A 13,706-nucleotide genomic window follows, 5' to 3' on the forward strand; every position below is an offset into this window, starting at 1 on the left:
GAGTCGACTGTGGTGGATTGTAGAAATGAAGAAGGTTATGAAGGTGAAGGTGTCGGCAAGTGTTAGAGGTCATTATGGTTGGTGGTCGGCAAATTGATATTCAAAAACAAAAGAATATATAACTTAGAAGTTGATTCAATGGAGGAGAAAGCTCAGAAGCCACTTTATTGGAGGTAAAAAAGCTCACACGCTGCTTCAATGGAGAATCTAGAGTAAAATTCATTCGATGGAAGAGAAAAAGCTCAGAAGTCGCTTTAATGGAAGTTTTAGAGTATGCTACCATATAGGAGCTGAGAGAAAGATACCAAACTTAGCCCTAGGAGAGAGCTCAAAAGCTACTTCAACGGAGGAGAGAGAAAAAAATCAGGGAAAGGGAAACAGAGCTCTAGGAAAGAGAAATTGGGTTTTTTTTTTTTTTTTTTTTTTTTTTTTTTCATGCAAGAATCTGAAATGACATCATTTGAGATGAATTTGTAATTTATTAAATTGGATTTTAATTCTGTAAATGCTTGGATTCAACCCAAATGCAAATCCAAATTCTTGCATTATCAAACAGGTCATTTGGTCCAAATAAGAATTTCAAGTAAAATCCATGGTACAAATAAACCATTATCGCTTTCTTTATGGTTGGTTTTTAAGAGTTAGAATAACCCAATACAATTAGTTCATTTATGTTGTGCTATCATTTTATTGAGAGGGAAAAACACCCAATTAAAATAATAGCACAATAGGAGAGATTGTTATATACACTCAGGTGTACCGTACATTTATAAGTATTTTGTTCTCATTTTGATGATTGTTTTTCATTTAATCAACAAAAGAAGAGCAAAAACTAACCTTGAGTTAGTTGGGTATATTGTATATAGTGTACCTATGCATATATAGTGTACCTATGCATATATAACAATCAAGAAAGCAAAGCCACCTACATACCCCTCCTAGCTGCTATAGCCAACTTGTGGGCTTCTATTACATTAAGTCTATTGACTTTTACAATAACAAAATTATCTAACTCGCTAACAGCTTGTCTAATGTCAAGCACTAATTGCTTAATTTCCCTCTTTACATTGCTATTGTCATTAAAAGCCTTCACCAAATCACTTGAGTCAGTGATCATCGTGACATTCCTCCCTCTAAGGCTTGAATTTTTTATAGCCATAAGGGCAGCCATGGCTTCTGTTTGAGTCGGGGTAGAGGCAAAAACAAGAGCTTTTCCCCTATCAATTACTACATCTTTATCTTTGATAATCCATCCTACAGCCGCTCTCCACGTATTCATCGAATTAAGCTTATTCTTCTTCCAAGCACCATCAATAATCATGGTGACATTATCCTGATTTGCCACCCTTGAGATGTTACTATCCGTACTCTGCTCCAAGCTTCCACCATCATGAGAGTCTTCATTTTTTGGCTTCACTTTAGCTGCTAGCAGATTGCCATTAATCCATCTGTTTTTCCAATGTTGGGCAGTGTATATTATGTTGAGAGGATTGCAAATTTCATTGTTGAAGATAGCCTTATTTCGTGTGAGCCAAATGCTCCACAGAACACTGACAAAGTCCATGATGCTGTCTTCTTTATTGCTGTTCAGGCCATGGATGTAAGAGAAAGTTTTTTATCCATTCCCCTATTTTAAGCTCCTTGCCGATGTCAGAATGAATGCCTAGGTTGCTGCATTTCCATACTCTTCTAGAAATCTCGCAGTCCCTGCAAATATGCTCTTGCGTTATTGACTAGCATTTTCCCGATGCTTAGCTACTCACTTCTTGATAATAAGTTATTATGAATTAACTCGATACGATTAGTTTTATTGGTGATAATAATACAACAGTGAAATTATGTTTTAACAACTAAAAAAAACCTACAATATGAACTCCACCATAACTTACAAAAGAAAAGGCATACAAGAATGCTCATATCATGGATCAGTTAGGTAGCATCCATCTATTATTACGCATATAATACAACAGGGGTGCCAATGATATGAACCCTTAGCTTAGCTAAATACAATGGCCACTTTCCAGAGACCTAGATTTATCATTTCTGGTACCACCACTTACATTATCGTCATTCATATATATCATTCTATCCCGTTAGCTGATGATGATCCGAGTTCAGAATCTGACCGAGAAAACATGCATATTAAGAGGTTGGTCACTCATACTCTACTATTAGCTGGCATTGGTATCACTCCATCAAAGAAATCACCAAAGTAGTTGCGAGGCTCATGTACAAGCCTCGAGATGATGTCCCTTAGCGTAATGACACCTTCAAGACATCCGCCTTCATCAACCACGTAGATACGATGGATGTTCAGAGAGTCAAGGGTGAGGATAACTTTCTTGAGAGTGTCATCCTTTTTGCATGTAATCATCCCACTTAGTGGAGGTGATGATCCTTCATGGTGTTCTTCTCTGTATTTCTTTGAAGCAAGTAAGAAGTCCTTAGCAGTGATTGATCTGCAACAATTATTATTATGACATTAAATTTAAGAAGAAAATGTTCGATTAATGATAATCTTATGTGCCAAACATGAGTTTATGCAAACATATCATATATATGCATTGGTGTCTCTAGTTGTATGACTAAGCCTTATTTTAGGTGAATTCTAAACTAAGATCGCCACATGTTTTTTTGCTCTTACTACATAGGATCTAAAAACAGCAGACATATTCCCTCAGTCCAGAATTACACTCGTACTATTCTGGGATACACGTTAAATTTGTAACATTTCCTAATAGATTTCCATGTATAGCCAACTTAAGTGAAGCAGTGGGGACAGAGGGTAATAACAGACCTGCAATCCTTGTATATCTCTGGAGCAGTCAAAAGAAATTGAACATCCCTTATGCTAATATTACCAACTGCTTTAGCTCCATCGCGTTCAACAACAGGAATCCCTCCAACACCCTTTAGCCTCATCAGTTTGAAGGCCTGAAGAACCGGTTCATCCTCATAGACCTAGAAGAAGATAGAAACAGCAAGTCAATACAAAGAATGCCTTGAAAGCTAGGAAGTTAGGAATGTGTTTTTTTTTTAGGGGGTGGGGTGTATTGTATGCTGGTATTTCAGAGAGCCGAGACACTTTTCTCGAAATTTATCACAACAAACGACATGCAAAATTGGAGCGTAGTATTCCAAATTAGTGCCTTTGACAAAAGAAGCGGTTTCAGAGATTCAAAATAAACACTACCCTGTACTTAGCTTGCACCCATTTAATGATACTGCAAACTAAAGAACGAAGATTTTTATCTAACAAGAATTAACAACACTGCCTTTTGCTCTAAATAGAAAAAATAGCCATAAAGAACCACAAACCTTGACTACTTCCTTAGGACTCATCAGTGGAAGACCAATTTCAGTGAGCTTTCGGGTTCCAAAGTTTTCAAACCAATGAAGCCCGGCACACTCAGCTAGCATGTGAATAACAGCAGACTGAGTTATTATATTCTCAACCTTTGCACCACCAACAACAGGAACACCTTTCATTTTGTACTTTGAGAGCAGCAGAAGGACAGTCAACATAGAGTTTGTATCTTGTAAGGCTAGAAATGGAGCCCACCGAAATGACCCTGAAATATCTCGAACCTGTTTGTATAAAGGTTAGTTGATGCAAGAATTATACTGACATTAGCATGAAGTATAAAAAAGAAAATTAAAAAGATTCACCGTTGTTTTCTTATACAGCTCCGAAGCAGTAAGTGCCCCAAAGAAGTTTCCAGAAGTCATTGCAGCGGATCTTGGGCTCATGGTTCTTTCTAGTTTTGTGACCCTATTTACTCCATTTGTGTTAACTGCAGCTGCACTGCTATTGCTCTTTGGGGATGGTAAAACTCGGTTTGACTCATCATCTTCTGACTGCCAGAAAAGCATTATAAACCTCAAGAGAATATCAATAGAGTTCAAAATTCATTAGTAGTAGTATATTGTCAGAACACAGTAAAACCTCAATCCTTTTTTTTCTTTGGGAGCAAGGTACAACCATTTTAAAATCACTGCTTACCCCCATAAATTTGGTTTCTGCTATGTTCTTAATTCAAAAGCATAAGTAACAGTCAGCTTACATACAATTGCTGAAAATGGACACAGTTAATAAACGGGCCTAGGCCACACCTGCCACAAGCGTCCACTTTATACAACTAAAGAGGTTCCACCTCAAAACCATATGGCAATGAGGGGAGTAGCCCTTTAACCTTATAAAGTGGACACAACTTTCTCTTTTCTGCAATATGAAATACACATCCAATATACCTCTTTACTTTTTCACTCTTTCAATGTGGAACAACACTTTCACTCACATGTGGGTTTGCTCATGGGCTCAACAACAGTACATAGACAAACTACTTTGACTTACAAATATGAAGAAAAAAAAACTCCATTAACAAGGCTACATAACATCCTTTTCCTAAAGCCCCTAAAGTAAATCTAAAGGGGCTGACTGGACAGAACATACACAAACTACTATAACTTAGAAAACAACTTCTCAATTAGCAAGGTTACATGTATAGGCAACATCCTTTACCCGATCACTATAGTAATTCTAAAGGGAGGGTCGAATAGAAACAGATTGGTATACGGTAGTAAGTCATGATACTCGAACGTGTGGAAGAAAAATTAAACTGAAGCAAAGCCGAGAAAAAAGGACAATTAGAGAGTTTTGAAGCAACCAAATGCACATAGCATACAAAATTCAGTAGCGAGATTGCAGCTCAATAACTAGCCCATCTTTCACAGACCGTTTCTAAAAACAGCTTTTGTTTCAGAGATTGAGCTAAGAGCCTAAGAGGTTAGCTGACCTGATGCAGTATCCAAACAGCTATTCCAGCAAACTCCACAATCCCAATATATCTCTCAATCCAAGTAGCATCATCTGACGCTTCAACATCGACAACAGGCGCGCTAAGAAGTTTATGCTGAGAAAGTATGCTAACAGCTTCAGCCAAACTACAGTTCGATTTTATTTCAACTGCATAACACATAATTAATTAGGACACTGGCTCGACATACTGGAACATCACTACATAGCAAATTTCTGAATAACCAATCGTAATACGTAAAGGATGTCTTTCATATAGGCCAAATAGTACTATCATGGCATGTTCAATCAGTAAACATCAGAACTACTACATAACATTAATCAAATTGATGAGACTACCTAAAACTTTTTGATCCAAACCCATCACTCTTACAAAACAAACAGCAATGGAACAAAATATTGTACTTCCATTTTATTTTTTTTCCATCACAACGATTTGAATTTACACTTATCAACAAGTCAAAATTATAATCGAAACAAATCGACAAGAACACACTTAGCTTCACTTAAACTAAAGATGATCAAACGAAAGTACGTGAATGATGCAAATGTAAACATGTTGCAACTAAAAGAAGACTGATTAGTTAAATTAAAAAAAATACTTATATATTTGCTCCAATAATTTAAGTGCCCATGATCACTTTTCTGCACTATATATAAGAATTATAACATAAGTTACGTGAATTTATGTTAGAATCGTCTCAATATACTATGTAATACTTGTATTATTTCAACTTTCATGGAATACAATTTATATCTATTGATAATTAGAGATAGCCAGCCTAAAAAGCCAAATCATTTTTTTTTTTAAAAAAACAGAGGAAATATGTACATAATTTTTTTTAGTTTTTTTTTTTTTTCATTTGTCTCCTAATAAATGTATTGTTGGAAAGTGATCGGTGGATTAATATTTAATAAATAAAATCACAAAATTTAATCTAACATAACAAAACCCAAAATTCATAACAATCTTAATTTTCATGATCTAAACCTAAAATAACTGAAATTAATATTCTGTATCAATCATCATCAAATTAAATAATTCCATCTAATTATCATCAAACAACTTTTTAATTATAATTCATCAAACACTCGTAAACATAATCAAACATCACAAAACAAATATATATATATATATATATATATATATATATATATATATATATATATATATATATATATATATATATATATATATATAAAATAAAAAATAAAAAAAATAAAAAAAAAAACCTTTGGAAGCTTGAGCAAGAGGAAAGGAAGAAACAGGAATACTCTCAAAACAAGCATTAAGTTTATCAGTAGGACTAAGTTGAGCTTCAAGATTATCCCAAATATCCTCCACTCTCATCCCTAATTTCGCCTCCGGACTCGAAGACTCCATCATTTTTCCTTCTCTCTCAAAATCATTACCATTCTCTCTTTTCTTCAACTGCACCTCCATTCTTGATCAAATCAAATCACCTTCTAAAATATCTTCCTTCCTTTTCTTTTTGTTTTTCTTTTGTTTTAGCAATTAAAACAAAATAAAGAAGTGATTAGCTAGATGAAAATGATGGGGCTATATATATGAATTATTGGAGGTTTTATTCTGTGTGTTGGGGAACATGGGGATATGATGGGGTGATTGGTTTGGTGGAATCAGAGGCGTTGAAAGGTAATGATTGAGGGGTGATTGGGTCAAAAGGGTAAGTATGATGGAGTGTTGACGTGGTATGGGGTGCTAAATATGGAGACTTATCCGTTTAGATTTATTTGTCTGGACATTGATTGGTGTCACTGTGTCAGTAATTAAAATGGATATACTTGGATAGATTTATATGAACACTCCTATGTTTATGTTCAAGTACACTCTTGTCCAATTGTCCGCCCATAGGTAAAGATTTGTTTTTTATAAGAATAATTTAGGACAAGTGTACTACTCCTGTAATTAAGGGATTTCTTAAATTAATTTTATCATCAATCAAGTAATTAAGGGAGTACTAAAATCAATACTAGAAGTGACATGTGTTGCATCTTTTTTTTGAATATTTGTGTAATATAAGTATACAACTATAATAAATTAATAATATTATTATTCTAAATCTATTATACTCATATCCCTAACCTGTAAAAGCACCAAGACACAAATAAGAAGAACTTCAAAATTTATGAAATTCTTATTAATAATGTTATGCCGAAATTGCCCTTAAATTTTGCTTTTCATTTTCTTATCTACAGTAACTGGACACTTATGCCCTCTATTTAAATTACATGTGCACATGGGTATGTATACCTCATCCTTTTGCGGTTCAAATTGTTCTTTACTAACCTAAACTTTCGCCACTCTCTGCACTCAGTCTCAGAGTATACCCCCCTCTTCACCATTTTCGTCTTCCTCCATTTTCTCTCTCCTCTATTGCCGTTCACCATTTGTGCTTCAATCTACAAATTCGCGCTTAATTTCAAACTAATTTGATACCTCCACAACCTTGATGATGTTGCTTGTCAGAAAACTAAGGTAATTGGATCGTTCAACAATCTTCATCAACTAATTAAGCAAATTATTCATTAGGGTTTGTAACAATCTTCACTAACTAATGTTGTTGTTGTTTTATTAGACAACGACGACGATGAATTCACCACTGGTAGAAAATGCTCTACTTCAAATTCCAAGTCAAATCATCGAAATTTAAGGTTTGTATTGAATTCAAAGTCGAGGAGAACTTGTTCTACTAAAACGACGACGACGAAGAAGGCGCGACTTTCTCATTCTCTCCTCCTCTTCCTTCGAATTGCTCTCAAATTTTGATGAGGTGAATTTTTTTTTTATTAATTTGGTTGTGTTTGTTTTTCCATGAATTGAAAGTTGATTTTAAGGTAATTCAAATGCAGTTCAAGTTTCTTTCTGGAGATTTGGTCGAGGATTTTTCAGGGTGTTAGAACAATTCCAATGGTTGGGAAAAAGGATTAGCTTGCAAATATTAAAAATCTTAAGCTATTAGCTATACCATTGTTGCACATCATGTTGATTAGTTTTGGCAAGCAAATTAGCTTTGTGGAGCTAATTAGCTTGGCAAATATTTATTAGATAAAAAATATTATTAATTTAAAAATAAATTCATTTACAATTAGCTTAACCATTGGAGCAACAAATAGCTAGAATTGTTGTAGCTTAAGAAGATGATGTGGCATGACAAGCTATTAAATGAATTAGCCAATGGCTCACGTGACCTGGCGATTTTTTTTTTTTTTAAAAAAACTAAGTTATATTGAAAATGAAAGCATGCAATTATCATATGGGCATTGGTGGTGTAGTGATTAACTACCACTATTACTATTACAGTTGGCACGGGATCAATTCTTCTGGCGATCAATTTTGGAACATTTTTGTTTTTTAACTTGACATGTTATATAACATTTTATGTAAGTAGGCAAAGTAGCATTATAGGATTTATACCCCATTATGGATTAATTTGTATGATTTCTTTGCTTTATTTGTTCTTTGTATATATATATAATCAGACGTAGTATAGATTAAGGAAAAAAAGGTAAAATTAATCACGCTGATCTCCGACTAGAGTAAAAATAGAAAAAAAAAATAATAATTAGAATTATAGCAAATACTAATTATTCTTTAATAATATATGCTTTGCTTTTTGATGAGAAGTAAAACATATAAACATATATATATATATATATATATATATATATATATATATATATATATATATATATATATATATATATATATATAATATATAATATATATATATTATATAATATATATAATATATATATTATATATATATATATATAATATATATAATATATAATATATATAATATAATATATATAATATATATAATATATATATATATATATATATATATATATATATATATATATATATATATATATATATATATATATATATGTTTATATGTTTTACTTCTCATCAAAAAGCAAAGCATATATTATTAAGGAATAATTAGTATTTGCTATAATTCTAATTATTATTTTTTTTTTCTATTTTTACTCTAGTCGGAGATCAGCGTGATTAATTTTACCTTTTTTTCCTTAATCTATACTACGTCTGATTATTTTTAATACAATCATACTTTAATCCTCCTCCATCACAAAATCATCCACCATAAATTATAATTCCCCTCTTAGATCGATGGGTGATGGTGACCTAGTACCCATAAAATCCTGGATCCGCCATTGAAATTAGCTAACCATTGTAGTTGCTCTAAGGTATCTACTAATATGCCAAGTACATCTATTTGTTCCTTAATTTTTTTTTTTAAAAATTAATATGTAATTTGGTCTACTGTTTATATTGTGATTTTGCTGGAATAACACGAGTTATATAAGATAACATAAAGAAGGAAATTGTATGAGATTATAGGAGGCTCGATGGGTTGGAGTCCTGGATTGATAAGTATGGACCGCGATCTTTGGAAGAGCTTAATGTTCATAAAAAGGAGGTAAACCAAGTATCTAAACTCTAAAGTAATGATCTAATGTGATATTATTGTTTTCTGTGTATTCATTGATGCTGATCCATTATGCCCGTCATTTGTTAATTTTTAAGGGGAAGAAGTCAGAATGTGGTTTTAGGAAAAGCTGACAATTTCAAAGGTAATTCAGTTCTTGGTGAATACATGATACTCTATATGATATCATGTCTAGCTCTTGTACAGTTGTATTACATGCTTAGAGTTTGTATTTTTGTAAGTCGTTGTTTCCAATGTGCCTACCATTGGTTGTTGTTAATTCGTTATTCTGCATGAGAATTTCTTGGTCTCAACTCATGGACTCAACTAGGGTAAAAAAATTCATTTGCTGGAGGATAAATTTTTTTGTCCTCTTTACAAACATGGGCCACTTTACAAAAAGCATAACATGGTTTTTGAGAAATTTAAAATCTGAATGGAAGATAAAAAAATATTAATAAAGGTGGAGAGGAGAGAGAAAACAATAAAATTGCACAAGTAAAACCATCAATTACTCTTTGTTTTGCAATACTGAGAGAAATCCCCTTAATATCACAAAATAAAGGGTAATTTCGAAGTTGAAGCTGTAATTGCCGGGGGGGGGGGGGGGGTGAAGCGACGGTGACATTAATTTTCCGACTTTGAAGCTCTAGTAAGTTTCATTTTCCTTTCATGTAGTTAAGGTTTTGTGTATTTCTCAATTTGTGTTTATGGCTTTAAATTATTTAAGGGATTCCTTGTTTCATTCAAGTAAGACAATGGATGTATTAATTTGTTTAATTAGGGTTTTCGTGGATTGGGAATTAAGAGATTTGTTAATATGTGAAATTGTTGATTTGAGAACGTTTCACATCATTAATTCTGTTTTGCAACCCTAATATTTGTTGAGTATCAGAAGCTTAATAATTACTTGATGAGTTAAAGCTGAAATAGGGGGTTGATTTGTTGTGGGTCACAATATTTGAAGAATTCTTGTCCTTTAGAGTCTAATTAATAATGGATTTGTCCTAGAATGTGGTTTGATAATTTGTTAAATTAGTGTTTGGGGGTTTGCAATTTTGATTAGCAATTGAAGACCAATTTCGCGACTTGATGGTATTTGGTTACAATACCAATAAATTTCGATATTTTCACAACTTAATACCAACTAGATGCACAATTGAATACCATCCAGATTCACTAACATTGTTGATACCATCTATTAAGGGCTTTGTTAGTATATTTATTATATCATCATCCTAAGGTTGTTTAGGATTTTCAGTATTCAAAACATCACTGACTGTCATATTTGGTGATCTTGTTTGCAGGGACTTTGTGGCGCAGCACCGCAAAACAGAAGGTCACTTTAAAAGTTGTTAGGTTATTATAAATTTGATAAAATTACTTAGGGCCTGTTCTCTTCAGCTTAATTTCAGTTCAGTCCAGTTCAGCTGCGCTCCAATCAGTTCAGTTCAGTTTAATTCCTAATTTCCTTCTCTCATAAACAATTCATTTCAGTTCAGTTCAGTTTAGCTCAACTCAGCTTCAATCATTCAGTTTAGTTTAGTCCAGTTCATCTCAGTTTAGTAAATTAGAACAGGCCCTTAGATGTATTTGTAAGCAAGGACCATTGGAAGGTCATCCTATATTGATTATTTGATTGTAATGCTTCACACAACGTTAAATTAATAAAATTCTTAATTATTTATATAATGTAAATATCGTAGCTTAGCTTGAAATTTAATTCTTAAACATCGCTAAGTACGATACTACATATGTGTTAGTGCATAAATAAAAAAGCAGATCAAGATGGTTATGCTATGATACCAACATAACATTGCATCAATACCGACAGACGAAATTGGTACTCATAGTAGGTATCAACACAGTGGTTAATACTATATAATACCATTGATGAAGTATAGTTTTATACCAACTTTCTGTAAGTATGTATTTATTTTTAATTACTGTGCTATATTACTTACTCCTCTTTTGGTTCTTGAATGTCAACAACAACTTTGATTTTCCAATCCACATGTTTGGAGATCTCCCAACACGAGTTGACCAAACAAATGATACGATAAATCATAAAACATCGAACATAGAAAAAAAAAAGGAATAACTAAAAACCACACTTTCTTTTAATAAGAGAAAGTCCATGTTAATAATTACTCGTCATGAATGAGTTAATGACAACAATAAGTGTATATTGGTACTTTTATACCTCATGTTGGTATATTAATTGAACCAACATAAAGTTTACAAATACCAACAATCATGTTGGTAAATTTAGACCACATATTGATGTAGAAATTATACCAACATGAGATTTAAAAATATCAACAAAACATTGTTATTGTTATTGAAGACATGACAAATTATTAATTTATACAACATCCTTTTAGTAACCCGTACTCTCTTGTTAATATTTTATCTCTTTCAATTAAGGACAAAAATTTGTCCTACTACCACACATATATCCTTGGAAATACTCCCCATTTACGAGGCACTATGCTCAAGTAGTTGACATAAAAAATCTAAATACCAAAAAAAAAAAAAATTTGCATTGTTGGTACTTCCTCTTCATGTTTTTTGTAGTTTTTTTAAAATGTAGTTTTTTGTCAAAAAATAAAAAAAAGTATAACACTTATTAAAGAAAATTTCATTTGGTAAATGTAGCACTTATTAATTAAAACACTGAGGGAGTACTTAACTTTATACAATTTATACAACCAAACTGAAATTAGCATTGTTGGTATTTTCTTCATATCAACTACGGATAACTAGTTTAAAGTGTGAATTGTCCATGCATATATTCCACTGCTACTTGTCCAATTTTCCAATAATACAAAATGAACAGTCTATGAATGCCAACTATACTTGTGTTGGTATTCTTGGATATTTCGTTGGTATTGATTAAATCCAAACTATAGCTATGTTGGTATTCTTGAGTATTGATAAGTGACATTTATGTCACATTTAGTGGTCATTATAGAGTCTTTTTGGGTCTATTTTTCAATAATTTCTCTAATTTTAACTTTGTATTCTTTTATTTTCATAGTATATCCCTTAATTTTAGTTATTTGGTAATTTTTAGTATGGAGTAGTATTTAACTTATTTTATATTTATTGATATTTATTTGATATATGGTTTAATCTCCTGGTTTATAGCTAATGAATAATTTTCTCACTTTTCCTCTTATCCATCTGATGTGGGGGTAATCTAGGTCGTTGAAATCTAAAGCACCACCAATCAAACAAATAAGAAAATCAAACTTACTCCTAGTATAGGACAAGTTCGAGTCGTACCACGAGGAATGAGGGGGAGAATGCTATAGCCTATGGTTAAGCTACTTCGAAGAATGAGAGGTAAATCGAGGTGTAACTAAGTTTCAATCAACTAAACAATGAAGAAAATCAATATGATAAACATTACAGATTAAGGTTCCACATGCAAGCTCAATGATCATGCTAAACGACGAAGAACTCAATCGATTCAAACGTTGCAAGGGAAAACAATAGTTGCAATCAATAGAATTCAAGAGCTATCTCCTATAAGTCAAGCTAGGGTTCACTAAAAATGACTAACAAGGAAAATCACAATCAAATTCAATCAATTAAAGCAATTCTCAAATCAAGGGTTCATGTCATTGAAAATTACAATCCAATCTAGATTAATCATCAAGGTTGATCACTCCTAATCAAATTAAGCACATGCACAACTATGTCAACCAATTTAATTGCAACAATTCAATCAATCAAGAATCATCAACTAGCAAAGATCATCAATCAAGCATGCTTCCCATTCTCCCTAGCTACTAATCTACTCACTAGACATAACTAAATTTAAAAACAAAACAAATTGAATCACAAACATCATCATTTGAAGCTTAATTAAGAGGAAAATCAAATCAAACAAACTTTCAAACCAAAGATCAACAATCAAATCAATCATTCAAGAATTAAAGGTAGAATCAAGCAAAAAGTAAGTTCAGGGGAAGAAATTCTCACTAATTATCATTGATTAAGGAAGAAATCCAAGCTTAATGAAGTAATTTGAAGTACAAATCAAGTATTCAAGTGTTTCTCTCTCTACTAAATCTGGAAAAATATATCAAGTACTAGAAAAAACGTCCTCCCCTAAAAAGGAAAGGTCAAAGATATATAGCAAAAGAAAAACAAAAGGGACGGAGAGCCAAGGTGCACACGCATAGTAGGCCCGTGCGCGCGCACAGAGGGGCCTGCGCATGCGCACCCCTGCTGCAAGCTTGGCGCGCGGCTCCTGTCGTTGCTAGCTTGTGGCCCCTTTGCGTGAAGCTTCGATCCTAGCGCTCTCATGCATCCCTATAGTCGACGCTCTCATGTGATGCCCACGAGGAGGGAAACCTTGAAAACTTCATTTTTACGAGTTCATGACCAAGGCATGCGATGAT

The 13,706-nt window shown here is 32.9% G+C and overlaps 1 protein-coding gene and 1 long non-coding RNA gene across 2 annotated transcripts; one reads left to right on the forward strand and one right to left on the reverse strand.

Annotated features, from left to right (window-relative positions):
- Positions 1-1,862: 1,862 nt before the first annotated feature.
- Positions 1,863-6,338, reverse strand: LOC145567444 (SNF1-related protein kinase regulatory subunit gamma-1-like). Its single transcript, XM_081626715.1, has 6 exons — positions 6,050-6,338; positions 4,797-4,966; positions 3,670-3,858; positions 3,319-3,588; positions 2,798-2,961; positions 1,863-2,459 (listed from the first exon to the last, which is right to left on the reverse strand). Exons 1-6 carry the CDS (start codon positions 6,258-6,260, stop codon positions 2,159-2,161), a joined length of 1,305 nt encoding a protein of 434 aa, XP_081482841.1. The 5' UTR covers positions 6,261-6,338; the 3' UTR covers positions 1,863-2,158.
- Positions 6,339-8,844: 2,506 nt separating this feature from the next.
- On the forward strand, positions 8,845-10,971 carry LOC145568656 (uncharacterized). Its single transcript, XR_014095872.1, has 3 exons — positions 8,845-9,285; positions 9,393-9,439; positions 10,602-10,971. It is a non-coding gene; the product is annotated as an uncharacterized LOC145568656 (long non-coding RNA).
- Positions 10,972-13,706: the final 2,735 nt, after the last annotated feature.

Source organism: Chenopodium album, chromosome 11, assembly GCF_948465745.1.
Source record: "Chenopodium album chromosome 11, dcCheAlbu1.1, whole genome shotgun sequence".
Classification (NCBI taxonomy): domain Eukaryota; kingdom Viridiplantae; phylum Streptophyta; class Magnoliopsida; order Caryophyllales; family Amaranthaceae; genus Chenopodium; species Chenopodium album.

What these genes read in the sequence shown, in the direction of transcription:
- LOC145567444 (XM_081626715.1), bottom strand. Translation starts at nt 6,260, where the DNA reads ATGGAGGTGCAGTTGAAGAAAAGAGAGAATGGTAATGATTTTGAGAGA. An exon ending in CTGTTTGGATACTGCATCAG is followed by an intron (nt 3,859 to 4,796) that starts GTCAGCTAACCT and finishes CTTTTCTGGCAG; the next exon opens with TCAGAAGATGATGAGTCAAA. An exon ending in GAGATATACAAGGATTGCAG is followed by an intron (nt 2,460 to 2,797) that starts GTCTGTTATTAC and finishes TAATTGTTGCAG; the next exon opens with ATCAATCACTGCTAAGGACT.